At 51.2% G+C, this 25,655-nt stretch overlaps 1 protein-coding gene across 1 annotated transcript in view; it reads right to left on the bottom strand.

Moving 5' to 3' along the window:
- Nucleotides 1–25,655, bottom strand: part of EPG5 (ectopic P-granules 5 autophagy tethering factor) — a 145,245-nt gene that overhangs the window by 45,299 nt on the left and 74,291 nt on the right. The window contains 13 exon segments of the mRNA XM_060236213.1: nucleotides 1,707–1,901; nucleotides 3,631–3,787; nucleotides 5,629–5,771; nucleotides 6,611–6,658; nucleotides 6,660–6,774; nucleotides 6,917–7,088; nucleotides 11,312–11,456; nucleotides 12,562–12,685; nucleotides 14,708–14,935; nucleotides 17,387–17,553; nucleotides 22,907–23,026; nucleotides 25,042–25,152; nucleotides 25,385–25,582. Of these exon segments, the coding sequence (XP_060092196.1) occupies nucleotides 1,707–1,901; nucleotides 3,631–3,787; nucleotides 5,629–5,771; nucleotides 6,611–6,658; nucleotides 6,660–6,774; nucleotides 6,917–7,088; nucleotides 11,312–11,456; nucleotides 12,562–12,685; nucleotides 14,708–14,935; nucleotides 17,387–17,553; nucleotides 22,907–23,026; nucleotides 25,042–25,152; nucleotides 25,385–25,582 (1,923 nt within the window).

The raw sequence follows: 25,655 nt of genomic DNA, 5'->3' as shown, positions 1-25,655 counted from the left end.
GCAGAAGGTCCCAGATTCAATCCCCGGCATCTCCAGTTAGAAGGACCAGGCAGGAGGTGATGGGAAAGACCTCAGCCTGAGACCCTGGAAGAGTTGCTCCCTGTCTGAGTAGATGATGCTGAGGCTGAAGGACCAGTCTGATTTAGTAAAAGGCAGCTTCACGTGCGTGTGGTTCTTTTCCTTCCACGCACGTTTCCTTTATCGGCGTTAATCACAGTCAGGGCTTTTTTTGTAGCAGGAACTCCTTTGCATATTAGGCCACACACCCCTGATGTAGCCAATCCTCCAATAGCTTCGAGGGCTCTTCGTACAAGGCCTACTGTAAGCTCCGGGAGGAGTGGCTACATCAGACGGGTGTGGCCTAATATGGAAAGGAGCAGGGGTGGAATTCTAGCAGAAGCTCCTTTGCATATTAGGCCACACACCCCTGATATAGCCAATCCTCCGAGAGCTTCGAGGGCTCTTCGTACAGGGCCTACTGTAAGCTCCGGGAGGATTGGCTACATCAGAGGGGTGTGGCCGAATATGCAAAGGAGGTCCTGCTAGAATTCCTTACAGGGCTCTTCTCACAGGGCCTACTGTAAGCTCCGGGAGGATTGGCTACATCAGAGGGGTGTGGCCGAATATGCAAAGGAGGTCCTGCTAGAATTCCTTACAGGGCTCTTCTCACAGGGCCTACTGTAAGCTCCGGGAGGATTGGCTACATCAGAGGGGTGTGGCCGAATATGCAAAGGAGGTCCTGCTAGAATTCCATACAGGGCTCTTCTCACAGGGCCTACTGTAAGCTCCAGGGGGATTGGCTACATCAGGGGTGTGTGGCCTAATAGGCAAAGGAGGCCCTGCTAGAATTCCTTACAGGGCTCTTCTCACAGGGCCTGCTGTAAGCTCCAGGAGGATTGGCTACATCAGAGGGGTGTGGCCTAATAGGCAAAGGAGGTCCTCCTAGAATTCCTTACAGGGCTCTTCTCACAGGGCCTACTGTAAGCTCCAGGAGGATTGGCTACATCAGGAGGGTGTGGCCTAATATGCAAAGGAGGTCCTGCTAGAATTCCTTACAGGGCTCTTCTCACAGGGCCTGCTGTAAGCTCCAGGAGGATTGGCTACATCAGGGGTGTGTGGCCTAATATGCAAAGGAGGTCCTGCTAGAATTCCTTACAGGGCTCTTCTCACAGGGCCTGCTGTAAGCTCCGGGAGGATTGGCTGCATCAGGGGTGTGTGGCCTAATAGGCAAAGGAGGTCCTGCTAGAATTCCTTACAGGGCTCTTCTCACAGGGCCTACTGTCAGCTCCAGGAGGACTGGCTACATCAGGGGTGTGTGGCCTAATATGCAAAGGAGGTCCTGCTAGAATTCCTTACAGGGCTCTTCTCACAGGGCCTGCTGTAAGCTCCAGGAGGATTGGCTACATCAGGGGTGTGTGGCCTAATATGCAAAGGAGGTCCTGCTAGAATTCCTTACAGGGCTCTTCTCACAGGGCCTGCTGTAAGCTCCAGGAGGATTGGCTACATCAGGGGTGTGTGGCCTAATATGCAAAGGAGGTCCTGCTAGAATTCCTTACAGGGCTCTTCTCACAGGGCCTGCTGTAAGCTCCGGGAGGACTGGCTACATCAGGGGTGTGTGGCCTTATATACAAAGGAGGTCCTGCTAGAAGAAAAGCCCTGAGCACAGCTCGATGCTACAGCCGTGCAGGCAGTGTGGTCCCTCTTACCTTGGTGAGCAGCATGAAGATGACGTCACTGTTGTCATCGCTGAGGGAAGAGACCACTTGCTCGTAAAGGTCCACAAACTCCTCCGGGGAGGCGACGGGGGTGAGATAAGGGGAGAGGAGGGTGCAGAGCCTCCGGTTCTTCAGGATGGTCCGCAGAAGAGGTCGGCATTCCGACTTGGTTCCCGCCACGAAGACCTGGGAAGGGACACGTGGGAGAGAGCGTCCCATTCGGCAAAGGTGGCTCCCGTGGTTCTGCCTGGCCTTCCCATTTCCATGCAAGACCTCGTGTGTATTTGAAAAGCTAAGCAGAAGTATTTGCAAAACTAAGAGCCCTGCTGGATCACACCAGTGAAGGTCCATCTAGTCCAGCCTCCTGTCTCACACAGTGGCCAACCAGTTCCTCTGGAGGGCCAACAACAGGGCAGAGAGGCTGAGGCCTTCGTAAGAACATCAGAAGAGCCCTGCTGGATCAGACCAGAGGTCCATCTAGTCCAGCCTCCTGTCTCACACAGTGGCCAACCAGTTCCTCTGGAGGGCCAACAACAGGGCAGAGAGGCTGAGGCCTTCCTAAGAACATCAGAAGAGCCCTGATGGATCAGACCAGTGGCCCATCTAGTCCAGCATCCTCTCTCACACAGTGGCCAACCAGTTCCTCTGAAGGACAAACAACAGGGCAGAGAGGCCAAGGCCTCCATAAGAACATCAGAAGAGCCCTGCTGGATCAGACCAGTGGTTCATCTAGTCCAGCATCCTGTCTCACACATCAGCCAGCCAGTTCCTCTAGACAGCTGACAACAGGGCACAGAGCCCGAGGTCATCATAAGAACATCAGAAGAGCCCTGCCGGATCCTATCAGTGGTCCATCTTTTCCAGCATCGTGTCTAACACAGTGGCCAACCAGTTCCTCTGGAGATGATGATATTGGATTTATATCCCGCCCTCCACTCCGAAGAGTCTCAGAGCGGCTCACAATCTCCTTTACCTTCCTCCCCCACGACAGACACCCTGTGAGGTGGGTGGGGCTGGAGAGGGCTCTCACAGCAGCTGCCCTTTCAAGGACAACCTCTGCCAGAGCTATGGCTGACCCAAGGCCATTCCAGCAGGTGCAAGTGGAGGAGTGGGGAATCAAACCCGGTTCTCCCAGATAAGAGTCTGCATACTTAACCACTACAACAAACTGGTTCTCCAACTGGAGGGACAACAACAGGGCACAGAGGCTGAGGCCTCCATAAAAACATCAGAAGAGCCCTGTTGGATCAGACCAGTGGTCCATCTAGTCCAGCATCCTGTCTCACACAGTGGCCAACCAGTTCCTCTGGAGGGCCAACAACAGGGCAGAGAGGCTGAGGCCTCCATAAGAACGTCAGAAGAGCCCTGCTGGATCAGACCAGTGGTCCATCTAGTCCAGCCTCCTGTCTCACACAGGGGCCAACCAGTTCCTCTGGAGGGCCAACAACAGGGCAGAGAGGCTGAGGCCTCCATAAGAACGTCAGAAGAGCCCTGCTGGATCAGACCAGTGGTCCATCTAATCCAGCCTCCTGTCTCACACAGGGGCCAACCAGTTCCTCTGGAGGGCCAACAACAGGGCAGAGAGGCTGAGGCCTCCATAAGAACATCAGAAGAGCCCTGCTGGATCAGACCAGTGGTCCATCTAATCCAGCCTCCTGTCTCACACAGGGGCCAACCAGTTCCTCTGGAGGGCCAACAACAGGGCAGAGAAGCTGAGGCCTCCATAAGAACATCAGAAGAGACCTGCTGGATCAGACCAGTGGTCCACCTAGTCCAGCATCCTGTCTCACACAGTAGCCAACCAGTTCCTCTGGAGGGACAACGACAGGGCACAGAGGCCGAGGCCTTCCCCTAACGATGCCACCTGGCCCTGGAAACTGCAAACCACAGACATTCCCACCCTGACTCAACTTACCTGGCCGAGGATCTCAATGCAAGAGCTGAAGAACTGCCTGGTGGGCGGATGGCGCTGCGTTTCGTCACTCACGAAGCCCACCACTGCAAAGAACAGACTGATCCCGACTTTGTGAATCCCTGGCACAGGTTGCAGCTTGTAGAGGTTGATTAAAGCTCTGTGGAAAAATAGCAGCCGAGGTGGAGTGTGAAAAACAGATTAGCAAGGGCCTGGGAAACAAAACTGAAAAGGAGACATTTTGAAACACTGTTCAAATTGCCCACAGAAAAAGCGCAAAACCGTGCTGTATCCACACGAATAGACATGAGTTAGCCACATTCAATATTTATATATGCCTCGCTAATAGAATTGGCCTAACCTGGTGTTATGCGCTTGTGAGGCCTAGCAGCTCTGAGAAAGCCTGTATTAGAGTGACCACTGGGCCTATGTTTCCCAGGCCAGCCTTTGGACCCTGTGATTGGTTAACAGGAGATTTGGAGGGAAAACTTACACCAGTCGAGGGTGGCGCCTGAGCAGGAGGGATAAAAGCCTTGCCCGAAGTGGGAGGTTCTTCACTTCTAGGAAGAAGAGCCAGGGAGAGGCTGCTGCTGATGGAGGGATCCCTCATGCAGAAGGGGTGAGTCAGCTTGAAGCCAATCACCAAGAAACAGCTAGGAACAGTCTAGACCAGGGGTGGCCAAACTCTGGCTCTTTCACACGTATTGTGTGTCTCTCGAAGCCCCCACTGCCCTGTCAGCCAGCTTGGAGAAAGCATTTTTCTTTTCAAATCACTTCTCAAAGCCAAGCCTCCTTTCTATAGGCTAGTGGTTTTTGTATAACGTGGCTTGGAGAATGCATTTCAAGTTCCTTCCTTTCCACCTCTCTCCCCCTTCTCCCCCCACCTATTTGCCTGCCTGCCTGCCGGCTCTCAGACATCTGATGTTCCTGTCTTGCAGCTCTCAGACATTTGATGTTTATTCTATGTGGCTCTTATGTTAAGCAAGTCTGCCCATTCCTGCGCTAGACAGACTTTTTGTACACTACAGTATTACAAGAAAGGTCCATTCAATGAGCACCCACTTTAGGGTTGCCAAGAAATATCTGGGGACTTTGGGGGTGGAGCCAGGAGAATTTGGGGATGGAGCCAGGAGACAATAGGGGTGGAGCTAAGATCAAGGCTGTGACAAGCATAACTGAACTCCAACGGGAGTTCTGGCCATCACATTTAAAGGGACCACATGGCCTTCCCTCCATTAGAAATAATGAAGGATAGGGGCGCCTTCTTTGCGGGCTCATAGAATTGGACCCCCTGGCCCACTCCTTTTGAAATCTGGAGGGTGTTTTGACGAAAGGCACTGAATGCTATGAAGAAAAGTTGGTGCCTCTACCTCAAAAAACAGCCTCCCAAGAGCCCCCAGATACCCATGGATCAATTCTCCATTATACCCTATGGGAATCGGTCTCCTTAGGGAATAACAGAGTGCCCAGCAGACATTTCCCTCCCCGCCCCCGCTGTCTGATGACCCTGAAGCAAGGGGAGGGTCTCCAAACCGGGGGATCCCCTGACCCCACCTGGGGATTGGCTCATTAAAGGCTCATTCAAAAAATTAATGAGCCCAGTTATAGGCTCATTATAAAAACCTCCTGGAGATCTCCCATGATTACAATTGATCTCCAGGCGACCAAGATCAGTTTCCCTGGAGAAAAATGGCTGGTTTGGAGGGCGGACTCTATGACATTATACGCTTCTGAGGCCCCTCCCCTCCTCAAACCCCGCCTTCCCCAGGCTCCGCCCCCCAGATCTCCTGTTATTTCCCAACCCAGAGCTGACGACCCGAAGCACGGGGCCTCGGGGAATGCAGAGAAACCCCCCCTCCCTGCAGGTGGTCCTAGGGCCCCTTTGCTTAGAGCTGCCAAACCGGGCGTCCAAATTCCCCACCACTCCCCTGCCAGCAGCCAGAAAGGACAACCAAGACGACTTCTTGCCAGAGTCAGGAGAAGCAACACCCAGATGCTCACGTGATGAAGTTCTCCAAGTGGACCGCCGCTTCCACGATGCCCGGAGCGGGGGGTTTCGTGGCTTCCGCCTGCAGCAGCTTCACTTCTTTCTTCAGGGCGTGGAGCTGTTGGCCGACGGCTTCGTTTTTATACTTCCCTTCAAACTGAGGGGGGCGGGATGCGGAAGAGACGGCAAGTTACAAACGGAGCTTTACGGATCTGAGCATTTATGAACTGCTTTCCCCAAGGCCACTTGCAGTTAAAGGATCAACCCCCAAAAAAATCCAACAACAATAAATGAATATGAAGTTTAAAACCACCAGAAACCACCCTCTGATACCCTCCATTAGAGAGCCACACAATATGTATGAAAGAGCCACATGTGGCTCCCCGAGCCACAATTTGGCCACCCTTGGTTTAAGTGCTAAGTCCTAAATGCTGGCTAAGCCTGACTTATGCAGGCAGGACACTTCACAAGGTTGGGGCCACTTCTGAGAAGTCCCCGCTGTACCCAGGTTTCTTACACGCATAACTGGAGCAGAAACATTTGCTTGCGATCATCCCCTGAGACATAGAATGAGTCTCTCCATTCGGAGTTTTGAGACTCCTTACTTAGAAGATTTTGAGGGAGGAGAAAGGAAGGAAGGAAGGAAGGAAGGAAGGAAGGAAGGAAGGAAGGAAGGAAGGAAGGAAGGAAGGAAGGAAGGAAGGAAGGAAGGAAGGAAGGAAGGAAGGAAGGAAGGAAGGAAGGAAGGAAGGAAGGAAGGAAGGAAGGAAGGCAGGCAGGCAAGGGGGGAAGGAGGGGGGGGAAGGAAGAAAGAAAGAAAGAAAGAAAGAAAGAAAGAAAGAAAGAAAGAAAGAAAGAAAGAAAGAAAGAAAGAAAGAAAGAAAGAAAGAAAGAAAGAAAGAAAGAAAGAAAGGCTTCAAAGTGCTTAGAAGTGACAGGGGGAGGCGCAACACCCGCAAGAAGAGCTGAGCAGTGGGGATGCATTTCTGTTCTAACCTGAATGGTCACAAGGGCTGCTCCTTGGCAAGGTTTCCCGGAACTGCCCCCGACACTCCAGGTGAAGAACCACTTGCTCTTCTCTGTTGGTGTACAGCTTTGGCAAAGTGTCCAGGATCTCACTGTTAAAAGCAACTTGCTGGGATTCTCGGATCGCTGCAGTTCTGAGGGATTAAAAAAAGGAAAAGGCCGTGAGTTTTTACCAAAACAGACACCCCAACTCGCAATCTCCTCAAACGTTTGGAATTTTTCTAGCCGCGGAAATCAGAATGAAGTCCGTCAGCGAATCAAAGAGCCGCCCCTCACTTGGCATGGTGTTGCAAGATGCTGAGGTTGGCACGAACCAGCTCTTTGGCTTCGTTCTGCTTCGTGACGCTGGAAGGAGAAATCACAGGCACGGGGGCTTTCATCGGCTGGAGGGGGAGAGACGGCTGGGGTGCGTCATACTTTTGCAGATTGCTGAGGATTCTCTCTTTGGCTGAAAGAGAAGAGAAATGGGATTTTGTGCCCAGCTTTTTCTCTACCAGAAGGAGCCGCAAAGCCGCTTCCAACCGCCTTCCCTGCCTCTCCCCGCAAGAGGCGCTTTGTGAGAATGGTGGGGCCGTGAGAATTGAGAGAGGATTGAGACTGGCCCAAGGTCACACAGCTGGCTGCATGTGGAGAAGTGGGGGATCATCCCAGCTTTCCAGAATAGAGTCAATGCTCTTAACCACTACACCACACTACCTCTCAAGGGCAGGTTTTTATACCCGTTTTCTCTACCTTAAGGAACGTAAGAGAAGCCATGCTGGATCAGGCCAATGGCCCACCCAGTCCAACACTCTGTGTCACATAAGAACATAAGAGAAGCCCTGTTGGATCAGGCCAATGGCCCACCCAGTCCAACACTCTGTGTCACATAAGAACATAAGAGAAGCCATGGTGGATCAGGCCAATGGCCCATCCAGTCCAACACTCTGTGTCACATAAGAACATAAGAGAAGCCCTGTTGGATCAGGCCAATGGCCCACCCAGTCCAACACTCTGTGTCACATAAGAACATAAGAGAAGCCATGGTGGATCAGGCCAATGGCCCATCCAGTCCAACACTCTGTGTCACATAAGAACATAAGAGAAGCCATGGTGGATCAGGCCAATGGCCCATCCAGTCCAACACTCTGTGTCACATAAGAACATAAGAGAAGCCATGTTGGATCAGGCCAATGGCCCATCCAGACCAACACTCTGTGTCACATAAGAACATAAGAGAAGCCCTGTTGGATCAGGCCAATGGCCCATCCAGTCCAACACTCTGTGTCACATAAGAACATAAGAGAAGCCATGTTGGATCAGGCCAATGGCCCACCCAGTCCAATACTCTGTGTCACATAAGAACATAAGAGAAGCCATGTTGGATCAGGCCAGTGGCCCATCCAGTCCAACACTCTGTGTCACATAAGAACATAAGAGAAGCCCTGTTGGATCAGGCCAATGGCCCACCCAGTCCAACACTCTGTGTCACATAAGAACATAAGAGAAGCCATGTTGGATCAGGCCAATGGCCCATCCAGTCCAACACTCTGTGTCACATAAGAACATAAGAGAAGCCATGTTGGATCAGGCCAATGGCCCATCCAGTCCAACACTCTGTGTCACATAAGAACATAAGAGAAGCCATGGTGGATCAGGCCAATGGCCCATCCAGTCCAACACTCTGTGTCACATAAGAACATAAGAGAAGCCATGTTGGATCAGGCCAATGGCCCATCCAGTCCAACACTCTGTGTCACATAAGAACATAAGAGAAGCCATGTTGCATCAGGCCAATGGCCCACCCAGTCCAACACTCTGTGTCACATAAGAGAAGCCCTGTTGGATCAGGCCAATGGCCCATCCAGTCCAACACTCTGTGTCACATAAGAACACAAGAGAAGCCCTGTTGGATCAGGCCAATGGCCCATCCAGTCCAACACTCTGTGTCACATAAGAACATAAGAGAAGCCATGTTGGACCAGGGCAATGGCCCATCCAGTCCAACACTCTGTGTCACATAAGAACATAAGAGAAGCCCTGTTGGATCAGGCTGGTGGCCCATCCAGTCCAACACTCTGTGTCACATAAGAACATAAGAGAAGCCATGTTGGATCAGGCCGGTGGCCCATCCAGTCCAACACTCTGTGTCACATAAGAACACAAGAGAAGCCTTGTTGGATCAGGCCAATGGCCCATCCAGTCCAACACTCTGTGTCACATAAGAACATAAGAGAAGCCATGTTGGATCACGCCAATGGCCCATCCAGTCCAACACTCTGTGTCACATAAGAACATAAGAGAAGCCCTGTTGGATCAGGCTGGTGGCCCATCCAGTCCAACACTCTGTGTCACATAAGAACATAAGAGTAGCCATGTTGGATCAGGACAATGGCCCATCCAGACCAACACTCTGTGTCACATAAGAACATAAGAGAAGCCATGTTGGATCAGGCCAATGGCCCACCCAGTCCAATACTCTGTGTCACATAAGAACATAAGAGAAGCCAAGTTGGATCAGGCCAGTGGCCCATCCAGTCCAACACTCTGTGTCACATAAGAACATAAGAGAAGCCCTGTTGGATCAGGCCAATGGCCCACCCAGTCCAACACTCTGTGTCACATAAGAACATAAGAGAAGCCATGTTGGATCAGGCCAATGGCCCATCCAGTCCAACACTCTGTGTCACATAAGAACATAAGAGAAGCCATGTTGGATCAGGCCAATGGCCCATCCAGTCCAACACTCTGTGTCACATAAGAACATAAGAGAAGCCATGTTGGATCAGGCCAATGGCCCATCCAGTCCAACACTCTGTGTCACATAAGAACATAAGAGAAGCCATGTTGGATCAGGCCAATGGCCCACCCAGTCCAACACTCTGTGTCACATAAGAGAAGCCCTGTTGGATCAGGCCAATGGCCCATCCAGTCCAACACTCTGTGTCACATAAGAACACAAGAGAAGCCCTGTTGGATCAGGCCAGTGGCCCATCCAGTCCAACACTCTGTGTCACATAAGAACATAAGAGAAGCCATGTTGGACCAGGGCAATGGCCCATCCAGTCCAACACTCTGTGTCACATAAGAACATACGAGAAGCCCTGTTGGATCAGGCTGGTGGCCCATCCAGTCCAACACTCTGTGTCACATAAGAACATAAGAGAAGCCATGTTGGATCAGGCCGGTGGCCCATCCAGTCCAACACTCTGTGTCACATAAGAACACAAGAGAAGCCTTGTTGGATCAGGCCAATGGCCCATCCAGTCCAACACTCTGTGTCACATAAGAACATAAGAGAAGCCATGTTGGATCACGCCAATGGCCCATCCAGTCCAACACTCTGTGTCACATAAGAACATAAGAGAAGCCCTGTTGGATCAGGCTGGTGGCCCATCCAGTCCAACACTCTGTGTCACATAAGAACATAAGAGTAGCCATGTTGGATCAGGCCAATGGCCCATCCAGTCCAACACTCTGTGTCACATAAGAACATAAGAGAAGCCATGTTGGATCAGGCCAACGGCTCATCCAGTTCAACACTATGTGTCACAGAAGAACGTAAGAGAAGCCCTGTTGAATCAGGCCAATGGCCCAAGTCCAACACTCTGTGTCACAGAAGAACATAAGAGAAGCCATGTTGGATCAGGCCAAGGGCCCATCCAGCCCAACACTCTGTGACACACAGTGGCCAAAAAACCCAGGTCCCATCAGGAGGTCCATCAGTGGGGCCAAGAAACTAGGACCCCACCCCCAAATCTTGCCCCTCCCCAAAGCACCCAGAATACAGAGCATCACTGCCCCAGACAGAGAGTTCCAACAATACGCTGTGGCTAATAGCCACGGATGGACCTCTGCTCCAGATGTTGATCCAAACCCCTCTTGAAGCTGTCTATGCTTGTAGCCGCCACCACCTCCTGTGGCAGTGAATCCCACGTGTTAATCACCCTTTGGGTGAAGGACTTCCTTTTATCCATTCTAACCCGACTGCTCAGCAATTTCACTGAATGCCCACGAGTTCTCGTATTAGAACATAAGAACATAAGAGAAGCCATGTTAGATCAGGCCAATGGCCCATCCAGTCCAACACTCTGTGTCACATAAGAACATAAGAGAAGCCATGTTGGATCAGGCCAATGGCCCATCCAGTCCAACACTCTGCGTCACATAAGAACATAAGAGAAGCCATGTTGGATCAGGCCAATGGCCCATCCAGTGCAACACTCTGTGTCACATAAGAACATAAGAGAAGCCATGTTGGATCAGGCCAATGGCCCATCCAGTCCAACATTCTGTGTCACACCTTGTCACACATACACACACACACACACACACACTGTGGCTAATAGCCACATTGTGAGTCTGACACCCCTGAAGTAGACAATACCGACTCTGATAGACTAGCAGCTCATGCAGACAAGCATTGGGGGGGTGTATCCTGACACCACATCTTCTAGGCCTGAAAGTGGGACCAAGCCCTTCCTCTTTCTTCTGCTTCCCAAACAGAAGACAGGAACACTGCTGTTATTAAAGGATTAGGGAATGGCAGAGGGGTTGTGGGGTTAGACACTCAACCCACGCTTTCAGAGATGCTAACATTCCAAAATGGGAGCTGTAACTTTAGCTTTCGCCTGCAGGCTTCAATCAGAAACCCAAAGAACTGGCAACATGTTTTCTGAACAAGTGACGTACCCAACAAAGGGTTCGTGAAGTCCATTTGCGCCGACAAGGCGCTTGGAGACGCGTGCGATTCCACCCTGACCTGAAGCCAGAAGTTTATCGCTTCCTCGAATTCGTGCTGTATGCGTTCCACGTTGACGAACTCCATCCATAAATCCTAAGACAAGACAGAGGACGAAATACAGATGAGCGAACTTTTATGAACTGTGAGGACAACTGATTTGATTGAACAATGGTGTCGGGCAAAACCCACAGCAGAAGAGGAGATTCACAGAACACTGCACACCAATTAAATATTCGGTGGGAGTATCTTCCACGCCTCAGAACATAAGTGAAGCCATACTCTGTCACTGTGTCACACAGTGGCCTAAACCCAAGTACACAAGAACATAAGAGAAGCAATGTTGGATCAGACCACTGGCCCATCCAGCCCAACACTTTGTGTCACGCAGTGGCCCAAACCCAAGTACATAAGAACATAAGAGAAGCCATGTTGGATCAAGCCAATGGCCCATCCAGCCCAACACTCTGTGTCACGCAGTGGCCCGAACCCAAGTACATAAGAACATAAAAGAAGCCATGTTGGATCAGGCCAAGGGCCCATCCAGCCCAACACTCTGTGACACACAGTGGCCAAAAAACCCAGGTGCCATCAGGAGGTCCATCAGTGGGGCCAAGAAACTAGAAGCCCTCCCACTGTTGACCCCTCCCAAACACCAAGAATACAGAGCATCGCTTGTCCCAGACAGAGAGTTCCAACAATACCCTGTGGCTAATAGCCGCTGATGGACCTCTGATCCATATTTTTATCCAACCCCCTCTTAAAGCTGGCCATGCTTGTAGCTGCCACCACCTCCTGTGGCAGTGAATTCCACGTGTTAATCACCCTATGGGTGAAGAAGAACTTCGTTTTATCCGTTCTAACCTGACTGCTCAGCAATTTCATTGAGTGCCTACGAGTTCTCGTATTGTGAGAAAGGAAGAAAAGGGCTTCTTTATCTACCTTCTCTATCCCGTGCATCATCTTGTAAACCTAGGTTTAAGGCCCACTGAGCATCCATGATGAACAATGACCCTGGGCAGGCACACAAACTGTTAATTGCTGGCTGAATTGTTGACTCAATGACGCAACATTTAATTGTTCCTTTTGTTTAAATTGGTCTTTCAGGCTTGGGGGACGGAGTGGAAAGGGGGGCCAAGGAGGGAATAACCGTTTGAAACCATCGATCCCCCGGGGCCGTGACCGGGCCGGTCCACCTCACCTGCTGGTTCTGCATGATTTTGGCAAGCCTGTGGGCATCATACTGCTTTGGCAAGGAGGGGATATACGTGTCCCCTTTTTGGAAGCTCTCTTCGTCCAGCCACAGAACACACACATTGAAAAGCCTAAGAGCAAAACAGAAAAGCAAGACTGGGTGTGGGAGCCTGAAGGGCTTTCTAAGTATTTCAATCAAGTACCAAACCAGGATACACTATGCCAGGCAGACAGTGGAAGGGGGGGTTGAGAATAGAATACAGGACGCAGGCATCTCCCTGGCAGATTGAGCACAAGATGGTTCAAGAAAGAGGGGAGCACAGTCCAGTCTGCTGTTCCAAGTGCAGAACCTAGGACTGCCAACTGTCAGACCAGTGGTCCATCTAGTCCAGCATCCTATCTCACAATGGCCAGCCAGTTCCTCTGGAGGGCCAACGACAGGGCACAGAGGCTGAGGCCTCCGTAAGAACATAAGAAGAGCCCTGCTGGATCAGACCAGTGGTACACCTAGTGCAGCATCCTGTCTCACACAGTGGCCAACCAGTTCCTCTGGAGGGCCAACAATAGGGCAGAGAGGCTGAGGCCTCCGTAATCAAATCAGAAGAGCCCTGCTGGATCAGACCAGTGGTCCATCTAGTCCAGCATCCTGTCTCACACAGTGGCCAACCAGTTCCTCTGGAGGCTGAGGCCTTCACAAAAACATCAGAAGAGCCCTGCTGGAAGACCAATGGGCCATCTAGTCCAGCATCCTGTCTCACACAGAGGCCAACCAGTTCCTCTGGAGGCTGAGGCCTCCACAAGAACATCAGAAGAGCCCTGCTGGATCAGACCAGTGGTCCATCTAGTCCAGCCTCCTGTCTCACACAGTGGCCAACCAGGTCCTCTGGAAGCTGAGGCCTTCACAAGAACATCAGAAGAGCCCTGCTGGATCAGTCCATCAAGTCCAGCCTCCTGTCTCACACAGTGGCCAACCAGTTCCTCTGGAGGCTGAGGCCATCAGAAGAACATCAGAAGAGCCCTGCTGGATCAGACCAATGGACCATCTAGTCCAGCAGCCTGTCTCACACAGTGGCCAACCAGTTCCTCTGGAGGGACAACAACAGGGCAGAGAGGCTGAGGCCTTCACAAGAACATTAGAAGAGCCCTGCTGGATCAGACCAGTGGTCCATCTAGTCCAGCATCCTGTCTCACACAGTGGCCAACCAGTTCCTCTGGAGGCTGAGGCCTTCACAAGAACATCAGAAGAGCCCTGCTGGATCTGACCAGTGATCCATCTAGTCCAGCATCCTGTCTCACACAAGGGCTAACCAGTTCCTCTGGAGGCTGAGGCCTTCACAAGAACATCAGAAGAGCCCTGCTGGATCAGACCAGCAGTCCATCTAGTCCTGTCTCACACAGTGGTCAACCAGTTCCTCTGGAGGGACAACAACAGGGCAGAGAGGCTGAGGCCTTCATAAGAACATCAGAAGAGCCCTGCAGGGTCAGACCAGCGGTCCATCTAGCCGAGCCTCCTGCCTCACACAGTGGCCAACCAGTTCCTCTGGATGGCCAGCAACAGGGCATAGAGGTTGAGGCCTCTATAAGAACATCAGAAGAGCCCTGCTGGATCAGATCAGTGGTCCATCTAGTCCAGCATTCTGTCTCACACAGTGGCCAACCAGTTCCTCTGCAGGGCCAACAACAGGGCATAGAGGCCGAGGCCTTCATAAGACCATAAGGAGAGCCCTACTGGATCAGACCAGTGGTCCATCTAGTCCAGCATCCTGTCCCACACACTGGCTGGTGAGTTACTCTGGAGGCCAAACAACAGGGCTGAGAGGTCGAAGACTTCCCCCGATGTTGCCTCCTGGCTCTGGGATTCTCGAGGAAAAATGCATCAGTTCCCCCGGAGGAAATGGATGCTTTGTAGGGTGGGCTCTGTGACATCATATCCCTGCTGGGCTCCTTCCCTTCCCCAAACTCCAACCTGGAGTTGGCAACCCTCACAGGGCCATACGCCCCCCAGAGTCAGTGCCTGCATCAATTTATCTAACCACTACCAGCCTGCCCCACGTTAGAGACCTAGTTCGCAGCAGAGTCACGAAGAGAAACCACAGCCTGGAATCTGCACGCGACAAGTCCTCCTCTTGCAAGAACAAGCGGACATGCGTTACCTAACCAGCTCCTTGTGCAGCTCTGGGGAGGTCAAGCAGTCGGGCTTCCTGCATCCTTTCTCTGTCGCGCTTTCCCTGCCCTCCTCCGGGCTTTTGGGCCGGAGAGCTTTGCTGGCCACGTGGTGGAAGTCGGCTGCCTCTATCAGTCGCTGCTTGAGGTCGTTCAAGAGGCTAAGGTGAGCGGGACTCTGGAAAAACCTTTTCCCGATGCAGCCATCTACGGGTAGCCTTAAAAAAAGAATCCTCGTCATTTGCAAGCAATGCATAGAGTTTCACTTTAGAGGGGCTGCTGGGAATTAAAACACTGCCCTTCTGCTGTTTTGTAGAGCGATTTCTAACGGGTAGCTCCACTGCACCAGGCATTTTTAACCTTCAAAACCTGGAGAAGTGAGCAGTACTTGCATGGGAGCAGCCCAGACTATCCAAGCAAGAAGATGAAGAAGATGATATTGGATTTATATCCCACCCTATACTCTGAAGAGTCTCAGAGCGGCTCACAATCTCCTTTCCCTTCCTCCCCCACAACAGACACCCCGTGAGGTAGATGAAGATATTGGATTTATATCCCGCCCTCCACTCCGAAGAGTCAGAGCGGCTCACAATCTCCTTTACCTTCCTCCCCCACAACAGACACCCTGTGAGGTAGATGAAGATATTGGATTTCTATCCCGCCCTCCAGTCCGAAGAGTCTCAGAGCGGCTCACAATCTCCTTTCCCTTCCTCCCCCACAACAGACACCCTGTGAGGTAGATGAAGATATTGGATTTATATCCCCCCCCCTCCACTCCGAAGAGTCTCAGAGTGGCTCACAATCTCCTTTACCTTCCTCCCCCACAACAGACACTCTGTGCGGTAGATGAAGATATTGGATTTATATCCCGCCCTCCACTCCGAAGAGTCTCAGAGCGGCTCACAATCTCCTTTCCCTTCCTACCCCACAACAGACACCCTGTGAGGTAGAAGAAGATATTGGATTTATATCCCGCCCTCCATTCCGAAGAGTCTCAGAGCAGTCACAATCTCCTTTACCTTCCCCCCCCACACACACACGACAGACACCCTATGAGGTGGGTGGGGCTGAGAGAGCTCTCACAGCAGCTGCCCTTTCAAAGACAACCTCTGCCAGAAGAAGATGATGATACTGGATTTATATCCCACCCTATACTCTGAATCTCAGAGTCTCAGAGCGGTCACAATCTCCTTTACCTTCCCCCCCGCACACGCACAACAGACACCCTATGAGGTTGGTGGGGCTGAGAGAGCTCTCACAGCAGCTGCCCTTTCAAGGACAACCTCTGCCAGAAGAAGAAGATGATACTGGATTTATATCCCACCCTATACTCTGAATCTCAGAGTCTCAGAGTGGTCACAATCTACTTTACCTCCCCCCCCCCAACACACACACACACAACAGATACCCTATGAGGTGGGTGGGGCTGAGAGAGCTCTCACAGCAGCTGCCCTTTCAAGGACAACCTCTGCCAGAAGAAGATGATATTGGATTTATATCCCGCCCTCCACTCCAAACAGTCTCAGAGCGGTCACAATCTCCTTTACCATCCCCGCCCCCACACACAACAGACACCCTATGAGGTGGGTGGGGCTGAGAGAGCTCTCACAGCAGCTGCCCTTTCAAGGACAACTCCTACGAGAGCTGTGGCTGAACCACCGAGCCACAGCCCTTCCCCAAATCCACATCTGCTCATACACATAAAACAATGTTCCCTCTAAGCCAGTGGTCCCCAACCTTTGTGGCACCGGGGACTGGCACCAGGGCCGGCATGGTGGGGGCACCAAATTTGGCCCTGCCCTCCCCACGACACCATTCAGCCTCGCCCCCCGCCTCCCCCTTGTAGCGCCCTGTGAGTGTTGCCAACTCCAGGTTGGGGTTTGGGGACGGGAAGGAGCCCAGCAGGGATGTGATGTCATAGAGTCCAACCTACAATTTTAAAGCCGGGGAAGGGGCGGTGAAGTGCCGCTTTCCCCGGCTCTTTAAAGGCTGTCATCCCCACCCCCAACGGCGGGGAAAACCTCCACAGCAGCAGCTGGCGACCCGCTGAAGCAGCAACACTGCCCTTGTCTCCTCCCCACTTCTTTCCCACGCCCAGGAAGGAAGTGGAGAGGAGACAAGGGTGGTGCCGTTTCTTCAGAGGGTCACCCGCTGCCGCTGAGGAGGTTTTCCAGCGAGGGCTGGGGTCAGCCCTTAAAGAGCCGGGGAAGGCGCGCTTCACCACCCCTTCCCCAGCCTTAAAATTGTAGAAACGGAGGGTGGGAGAGACGGCACGAGGGAGGGCGGAGCGGCAAGGCCGCGGAGGGGGGGGGCACCAGGCTGTGACCCGGTTGCTAACAGGCCATGGCCTGGTACCGGTCCGCGACCCAGGGATTGGGGGACCCCTGCTCTAAGCTGCAGAGTCTTGTGAGCAAAAATTCTACTTTGTGAGCTACAGGCATTGAAGTTGCGAGCGACTGCGTAGCTTAGTGTGCTCTGGGGCCGTCCTTCCTGAGCTAAGACAAAAAACGTGCACGCTGGAGGCTAAAACATCCATGAGCTAGCTCACGCCCACTCAGCTTCGAGGGAACACCCAACGTCTGACGTTGGTCAGCAAAGATTTCAGGGGATTTATCGAACACCCTCCGAGTTGCCAGCAAAGGGACAGAGCCCCGTGACATCGAACTCACCCGTACTGCGGCCCCGGGCGGTGCAGGTAGAGGAGGAAGAACTTCTGCCAGATGAGGGGCAGGAGGGGATGATCCTCGGGCGTGGCCAGGGCCTGCTGCGCCCAGCGATAGATCAGGAGCCGCTGCAGGGAAGGCACGATGGGCAACTTCAGCTGGGCCTGAGCTTTCTGGAAACGGGAGAGCCAAGTTTGTTACAAGCAGGGAGCCAATGGTAAACCCCCAAGGGTGCCTGGTGTGTCGGTGCCCAATAAGGGACACAGGAGGGAGATTCCACTTTATTGCAATAAAGGTGACTCTGGAGTAGGGTTGCCAATCCCCAGGTGGGAGCAGGGGATCCCCTGGTTTGGAGGCCCTCCCCCCGCTTCAGGGTCATCAGAAAGCAGGAGTGGTGGAGGGAAACGTCTTCTGGGCCTTCCAGTATTCTCTATGGAGACCAATTCCCATAGGGTATAATATTGATCTGCAGGTATCTGGGTCTTGGGGGGGGGGCTTGTGGGGGCTGTGTTTTGAGGTAGAGGCACCCAATTTTCAGCATAGCATCTGATGCCTCTCCTCAAAACACCCTCCAAGTTTCAAAAGGATTAGACCAGGGGGTCCAATTCTATGAGCCCCCAAAGCAGGTGCCCCTATCTTTCATTATTTCCAATGGAGGGAAGGCATTTAAAAGGAGCGTGGTCCCTTTCAATGGGATGGCCAGAACTCCCTTTGGAGTTCACTGATCCTTGTCATACCCTTGCTCTTGGCTCCACCCTCCAATGTCTCCTGGTTCCACCCTCAAAGTCCCCAGATAGTTCTTGAATTGGACTTGGCAACCATACTCTGGAGTAAGACCCAAGAAGCCCAACACGCTCGTTTCAGCCAGAAGGTGGGGGTTGCATAGAAGAGTGCCAAGACGCAGAGGTAGGAGGCAAAGCGGAGAGCCTTGCTCTAATCAGACTGATTGGCAGGACATGGGCAGAATGGGCGCATCCACAAACCAATTGCCCTCTCACCACACCCCCTGCAGCCTAGAAATAGCAGCTCTCCAGCAGCCCTGGCCTCACTCAATGCACAGCAGCCAAGAAGGTCAGAGCGCCTGCTCCGGCTGCAACGCCACTGAGGAAGAAAAACTTTCTCCAGTAGAACACGGCACTTGAGCCCGAAAGATTCTACAAACCCTAACGGTATTGGTTGGTGCGTTTGGGGACACTGTTCTTCCTTGGTTCTTTTTCTGCTCTGCTCGTTTGGCTCTGACCTCGGACTGGCTTCAGACTCTGTGCTTTGGGCTGGCCCTGGGGGTTCCTCCTCTGCTCTTCCATTCATACCCTGTCTGGGACTGAGTCTCATTCGCTGCCTGCACCCCAGGGCGTGACAGAGCCCAGAGCAGCCCAATCTCGTCAGACCTTGGAAGCAAGGCTGGCCTTTGGGCAGGAGACCACCAAGGAGGTCCAGGGGTTGCTACGCAGAGGCAGGCAATGGCAAACCACCCGTTTGTCTCTTGCCTTGAGAACCCAATGGATGCACTTCAAGAAAGACGTGGGCAGAATGGAGCAGGTGCAGAAGAGAGCAATGAGGATGATCGGGGGCCTGGAGACCGAGACCTGTGAGGAGAGGCTGAGGGACTCCGGAATATTCAGTCTGGAGAAGAGGAGGTTGAGAGGCAGGCCCGTAGCCAGAAAATTCCAGTGGGGGGGGCACAGAAAAAAATTTGGATGGAGGCCCCTCCCCCCCGGCAACCTCCACTTTCTCCGTCGCCACTTTTCTCCCCGTGGCTCTGCCAGCCCCCCTCTGCGCGGCACCTCCCGCTCCCCACGGGGAGAACCTGTAAAGAGCGGGCTCCGGGGGCTCTTGCAAGGCGCCCCCTGCCGATCACGTGATCGGATGGAAAAGCCGCTCCAAAGCCGGCGGTATCTACGCTGGCTTTCTGGCGCGATCATCAAGTTCAGCGCTGGCTGCCCCAGCGCTGTTATAACCTCTTGAGAAACTCTGCCTTCTATTTAAGGCCAGAACTAACAAAGCCAGAGTGATACCCAGATTTATGGCACTTCACACCTACAACATCAATCGGCTTTTTATCACCCTCCACTGTTGCTTCAGCCCAGTTCAACACTAACTAACAAACACAGACCCCAATTTGTGATTCTTTTAATCTGTTAAAAACATTCTCATGACTCTACATACCAACCCACGGGCCACTTTCTCTATATTAAGAACTGCTTGGCATTCCATTTTTGTCTGATGAAGTCTGCTTAAGAGCATACGAAAGGTTACCTTCTGAATGAAACTTCGTTGGTCTTAAAGGTGAAACTTGTCTACTGCTTTGTTCTAATGCTTCAGATCAACACGGTTGCCTACTGGGATATATATATATGTGTGTGTGTGTGTGTGTGTTTGCCATTCCATCCTATTGCCTAATGAAGTGTGCTTCTAGCGCACGAAAGCTTACATTCTGAATGAAACTTGGTTGGTCTTAAAGGTGAAACTTGTCTACTGTTTTGTTCTAATGCTTCAGACCAACACGGCTGCCCACTTCGATCTACCTGCTTCAATTAGTTTATAGACATTTCTTGCCACGAGTCCCGGAACGCTGGCTCCTCTCGGTCGTCCAGCCAGCATTTGAAATATGGACTTGATCCTGTTATGAATTTTTGTGGGAGCTGCAGTGGAGTTGGAGACACATATCCGCTTGTCTGAGGTCCATGCGTGAGCCTTGTTGAGGCTGTTATACACGTGTGGTGTTTACACTTTGTGAATGTTTCTATTTTTGTATCTTTGTACACTTGCCAAGAAAACCCCACGGACAAAAGGCTGGAAGATAAGCCCCTGAGGTCAGAAGGTGCCCAATATGTTACTGGGGAAGAGCGGAGGGCAAGTCCAAGTAACCACAGAACATAAGAATATAAGAACGTAAGAGAAGCCATGTTGGATCAGACCAATGGCCCATTCAGTCCAACACTCTGTGTCACACAGTGGCCAATATGTGTGTATGTACACAAACACACACACACACACCATGGCTAATAGCCACTGATGGACCTCTGCTCCATATTTTTATCGAATCCCCTCTTGAAGCTGGCTATGCTTGTAGCCACCACCACGTCCTGTGGCAGTGAATTCCACATGTTAATCACCCTTTGGGGGTGATTAACATGTGGTTTTTCTTGGCAAGTGTACAAAGAACATGGGGTTTTCTTGCCAAGTGTACAAAGATACAAAAATAGAAACATTCACAAAATGTAAACAGTACATGTGTATAACAGTCTCAACAAGGCTCGTGCGGGTAGTTAAAATCACTTATTGCGACAGTTTTTACGTTTAGCTGCTATCTTTAATCCTTCCATCATATTATAATCATCCTCTATCTCTTGATTTGGTGGGTGATAACAAATTCCCATAGTTAAATTTCCTTTTGGGCCCTCTATTTCGACCCAAAGCATTTCTAGAAGGGAATCTTAATTCTCTGACCTCAGTCTTACTGGACTGAAAGAGTGAAGCGGCTGGGCCAAAGCCAAAAGGACGCTCAGCTGTGAATGTGTCTGATGGTGAAAGGAAAGTCCAATGCTGCAAAGAACAATACTGCATCGGAACGTGGAACGCAAGATCTATGAATCAAGGTAAGCTGGATGTAGTCAAACAAGAGATGGCAAGACTGAACATCGTCATCTTGGGAATCAGTGAATCCTGATGCTGGGAAAGACAGAAGGCCAAAGAAGAAGGGGACGGCACAAGAGGAGATGGCTGGACAGCGTTACTGATGTAACAAACACAAATTTGAGCAGACTTCGGAGGATGGTGGAAGACAGGAAGTAGGGCCTGGCGTGACTTGATCTATGGGGTCGCGAAGAGTCGGACTCGACTCTGCGACCGAACAGAAAAAAAAAAAACTTTCTAAAAAGCATTTACCATACTAATTTTCCAGTAATTCATAGCCGCGTGCCTTTTTTTGTCTGTTGAGTGAGCACTGTGTAGCCTTGGTACCGTTCTCTCAGGGTAGAAGAGATTACTTGACGAGGTACAGACATAACAGAAAGCACAGACTCAGCAACTGAAAATAAAAAGATCATGGCAAGAGGCTCTCTTGAGATTTCGAAATATCTGAAGGGCTGTGGGTTAGAGGAGGGCAGGGAGCTGTTCCCGTTGGCGGCGGCGGAGGAGAGGACTCCAAACAATAGGGTGGGAAGGTATCAGCAGGATATTAGGGAAACCGTTTTTACAGTCGGTGGTTCAGCAGTGGAATCAGCTGCATAAGGAGGTGGGGAGCTCCCCCCTCACAGGCAGTCTTCAAGCAGCAGCTGGACAAACACAGGCCAAGGATGCTGCAGGCTGATACCTGCGTCAAGCAGGTAGTTGATCAAGACCAGGGGTGGCCAAACTGTGGCTCTTGAAGCCTCCACTGCTGGCTGGCTTGCAGAAGGCAGTTCTCTCTTTAAATCACTATATTTAAAGTTGCTTTCCTTTCTCTTCTCCCTCCCTCCCTTCTCCCCATCTATCTTACTTCTTTCCCTCCCTCCTTCCCTCCCTTCTTCCTTCTCTCCTTCCTTCCTTCCTTCCCTCCTTCCCTCCCTCCTTCCTCCTCTCCCTCCCTCCTTCCTTTCCTCCCTCCTTCCCTCCCTCCTTCCTTCTCTCCTTCCTTCCTTCCCTCCCTTCCCTCCTTCCTTCCCTCCCTCCTTCGCAGCTCTGAAACATCTGACATTCATGTCATGTGGCTCTCAGACATGTGATATTTATTCCGTGTGGCCACACCTAGTCTAGATGGCCTTTACGGTCCCTTCCAATTCTGTGATTCTATGATTCCATGCCTTGTTCCTTTGCATGCTGATTACCTTTCTTGCAACAACTTCCCTACCTTCAACCTCAGATACAGGGGATCAAGGGAACTCCATTCCTACTTTTACCTGATGAAGGGAGTTTTGAGTCTTGAAAGCTCATATCCCCCCTGCCCCCTCCCCCAAAATCTCCTGGATCTTTAAGGTGTTGCAGAACTTGACAAACTAGTTCAGGGATGGCCAAACTTGCTTAACATAAGAGCTACATAGAACAGATGTTAGAGGGAGGGAGGGAGGGAGGGAGGGAGGGAGGGAGGGAGGAAGGGAGGGAGGGAGGGAGGGAGGGAGGGAGGAAGGAAGGAAGGAAGGAAGGAAGGAAGGAAGGAAGGAAGGAAGGAAGGAAGGAAGGAAGGAAGGAAGGAAGGAAGGAAGGAAGGAAGGAAGGAAGGAAGGAAGGAAGGAAGGAAGGAAGGAAGGAAGGAAAAATAGGTGGCACTGGAAAGAGGGAGGGAAAGGTGGAAAGAAAGCAACTTTAAATGCATTCTCTAAGCCACTGGCTGGCTTGGCTTGTAGAAACAGGGTGGTGGGGGCTTCAAGAGCCACACAATATGCGTGAAAGAGCCACACGTGGCTCCCAAGCCACAGTTTGGCCACCTCTGATCTACTTTTCATGCCACTTTAACAGAGCTGTCTAGTGAATTCTTTTCAGCTCTTTTTTCCCCCCCTTCCAAGGAGGCATTCATCACAAAGATACGCTCATCAATTTATCGATTACCTTCAAAGCCTGATCAGGGGTCAACGAGTTGATGACTAACTCCTTCTCCACGACTCTACGCAGCTGGGAATCCTCTTCGAAGATGGACTCCGTGTTCAGAACGGTCCATGCGAACCAAACCTGTTAAGCAAGAAGGAACAGACGAACCACTGAAGGGGAGGGAGGGGAGGCAAGAAAGGATCCAACCCTTTTCAAAAAGTTGCAGCTATGACCCTTCAAAGCAGATACACAACACTCCTTTTGGATCCAGTCAAATCAGTTGCTTCTTGATATTTTTGCTTCTGGATCAGACTACTGGTCCGTCTAGTCCACCATCCTCGAATCATATTGTTGGAAGGGACTTCCAGGGTCGTCTAGTCCAACCCCCTGCATAATGCAGGAAATTCACAAATACCTCTCCCCACACACACCCAGTGAGCCCTGCTCCATGCCCAGAAGATGGCAAAAAAGCCTCCACGATTGCTGGCCAAACTGCCCTGCAGAAAAGGAGGCGGAGAGATTCATATTGCATCCTTCACTCTGAATCTCAGAGCAGCTCACAATCTCCTTTCCCTCCCCACCCCCCACCCCCACAGCAGACACCCTGTGAGGTGGGTGGCGCTGAGACGGCTCTCACAGCAGCTGCCCTTCCAAGGACAACCTCTGCCAGAGCTATGGCTGCCCAAGGCCATTCCAGCAGGTGCAAGTGGAGGAGTGGGGAATCAGATCTGGTTCTCCCAGATAAGTGTCTGCGCACTTAATCACCACAGCAAACATAGTAATGGGGAATACTATGGCATGAATTATCTTAGTCACCAGGAACACATCCTACACTCAAATATCTTTTCTAGCTCCTTCTGCTTGTGCTGCTGCTACCCATGGAAAAACGGGATACAAGAAATGGCGGTGCAAACATCTTTTTTTTTGTGGGGGAAGGTGTGCTTTAGATAAGAAGGTAAGTTTCAGCCCAGCCAAAAACTCTTCCTCAGAAGTCAACAAAGAACACTGAATGCTTGAAATAAATTACATTCAAATAAATAAGACACTACAACAAAACATTCTTTTGCAGAACAGAGAACTGAACTAGATAACTCGTGGCTTTATCTCCAAATTGTTGCCGAGAGCTACATTCTTCGCAGCACCTCTTCCTCGGTGACTTCTCTTTTTTTAACATCTTCTGATCCAAGAGGGGGTTAGATAAAAATAAAAATATGGAGCAGACGTCCATCAGTGGCTATTAGCCACAGTGTGTGTGTGTGTGTGTGTGTGTATATAAATATATATAAATTTTTTGGCCACTGTGTGACACAGAGTGTTGGACTGGATGGGCCATTGGCCTGATTCAACATGGCTTCTCTTATGTTCTTATGTTCTTATCCTTTCAATTCCTCAATACTTCATAATCTAAGCTGTAATAAAAAGGTAAAGGTAGCCCCCTGTGCAAGCACCAGTCATTTCCAACTCTGGGGTGACGTTGCTTTCACGTTTTCATGGCAGATTTTTTACGGGGTGGTTTGCCACTGCCTTCTCCAGTCATCTACAATTTCCTCCCAGCAAGCTGGGTACTCATTTTACCGACCTCGAAAGGATGGAAGGCTAAGCCAACCTCGAGCCAGCTACCTGAACCAGCTTCCGCTGGGATCGAACTCAGGTCATGAGCAGAGCTTAGGACTGCAGTGCTGCAGCTTTAACACTCTGCACCACGGGGCCCTTTGAAATAAATTACATTCGAATAAATAAGAAACTACAGCAAAACATTCTTTTGCAGAACAGAGACCTAGAGAACTTGTGGCTTTTTCTCCAAATTGTTGCTGAGAGCTACATTCTTCGCAGCGCCTCTTCCTGGGTGACTTCTCTTTTTTTAACATCTTCTGATCATTTCAATTCATCAATATTTCACAATCTAAGTTGTAATAATCGATCGTATTCAATGTAATATGTGCATGCCGCACTCTACGCTGAGCCTTTTTGGTTTGATAACTTACTGTTCTGCTTCCCTTCTCCTGAGTGATATTGTGTGGCATCCTGTTTAACATCAATAAAGTTTGAAGATGGGAGAAAAAATAACCCCAATTCATCAAGAAGCTTTAAGAAGAAATATGGGTCACAACCACCAAGGCCACTCTAGCAAATCAACTCTACTGGCATGGCCCTACCTGCATGGAATTGGCGGTCCCCTCGATGAAAGAAGGCGTGACGTTTCCAGCCACGATCCAGCTGACTAAGGAAGATAGCAGCCCCTTATCACAGTGGTAGCCCAAGGCATTCTGGGAGGTTTAGACAACAGAAGAGAGAGAGAAGGCAGGTGAGAAAATACAGATCACCGGTGAAGGATGCAGTCTATTGGCTGAAAGCTATTTAGAGAGATCTTTTTTCACAGTCTGAAGCCAGAACTGGAAATTCCAAGCAAGTGGGCCCCAAGCAAGGTATCAGCAGGCACCACGCCAGGGACCCCAATCATTCAATGCCTGCCAGTGAGAACGGGTGGAGCCCCCATACCTTGTGCTGCTGATACAGCAGCTTCTGGACACAGTCCTCTTGGTTAAACTGAAAAGCTGCCTGGCACAGGTGGTCCATCAGGCACAGCGTGGCTCTCTCCTTGTGCCAGGCCGGCTGGCTGGTGAGGGTCTGCGCCCAGAATTCCAGGACAGCTGCTGGCCCCACTCCATTGGGATGGCTGCTTAGAAAGACGTGATTCTGTCAAGACAAACGGTGAGATAATGCATTAGCAGACTAAGAATGCGAGGAGTAGGAGGAGGAGAAGGAGAAG

Source organism: Heteronotia binoei, chromosome 4, assembly GCF_032191835.1.
Source record: "Heteronotia binoei isolate CCM8104 ecotype False Entrance Well chromosome 4, APGP_CSIRO_Hbin_v1, whole genome shotgun sequence".
Lineage (NCBI taxonomy): Eukaryota > Metazoa > Chordata > Lepidosauria > Squamata > Gekkonidae > Heteronotia > Heteronotia binoei.
The sequence above is the reverse complement of the archived record's forward strand: the minus strand, read 5'-3'. Positions and strand labels throughout refer to the sequence as shown.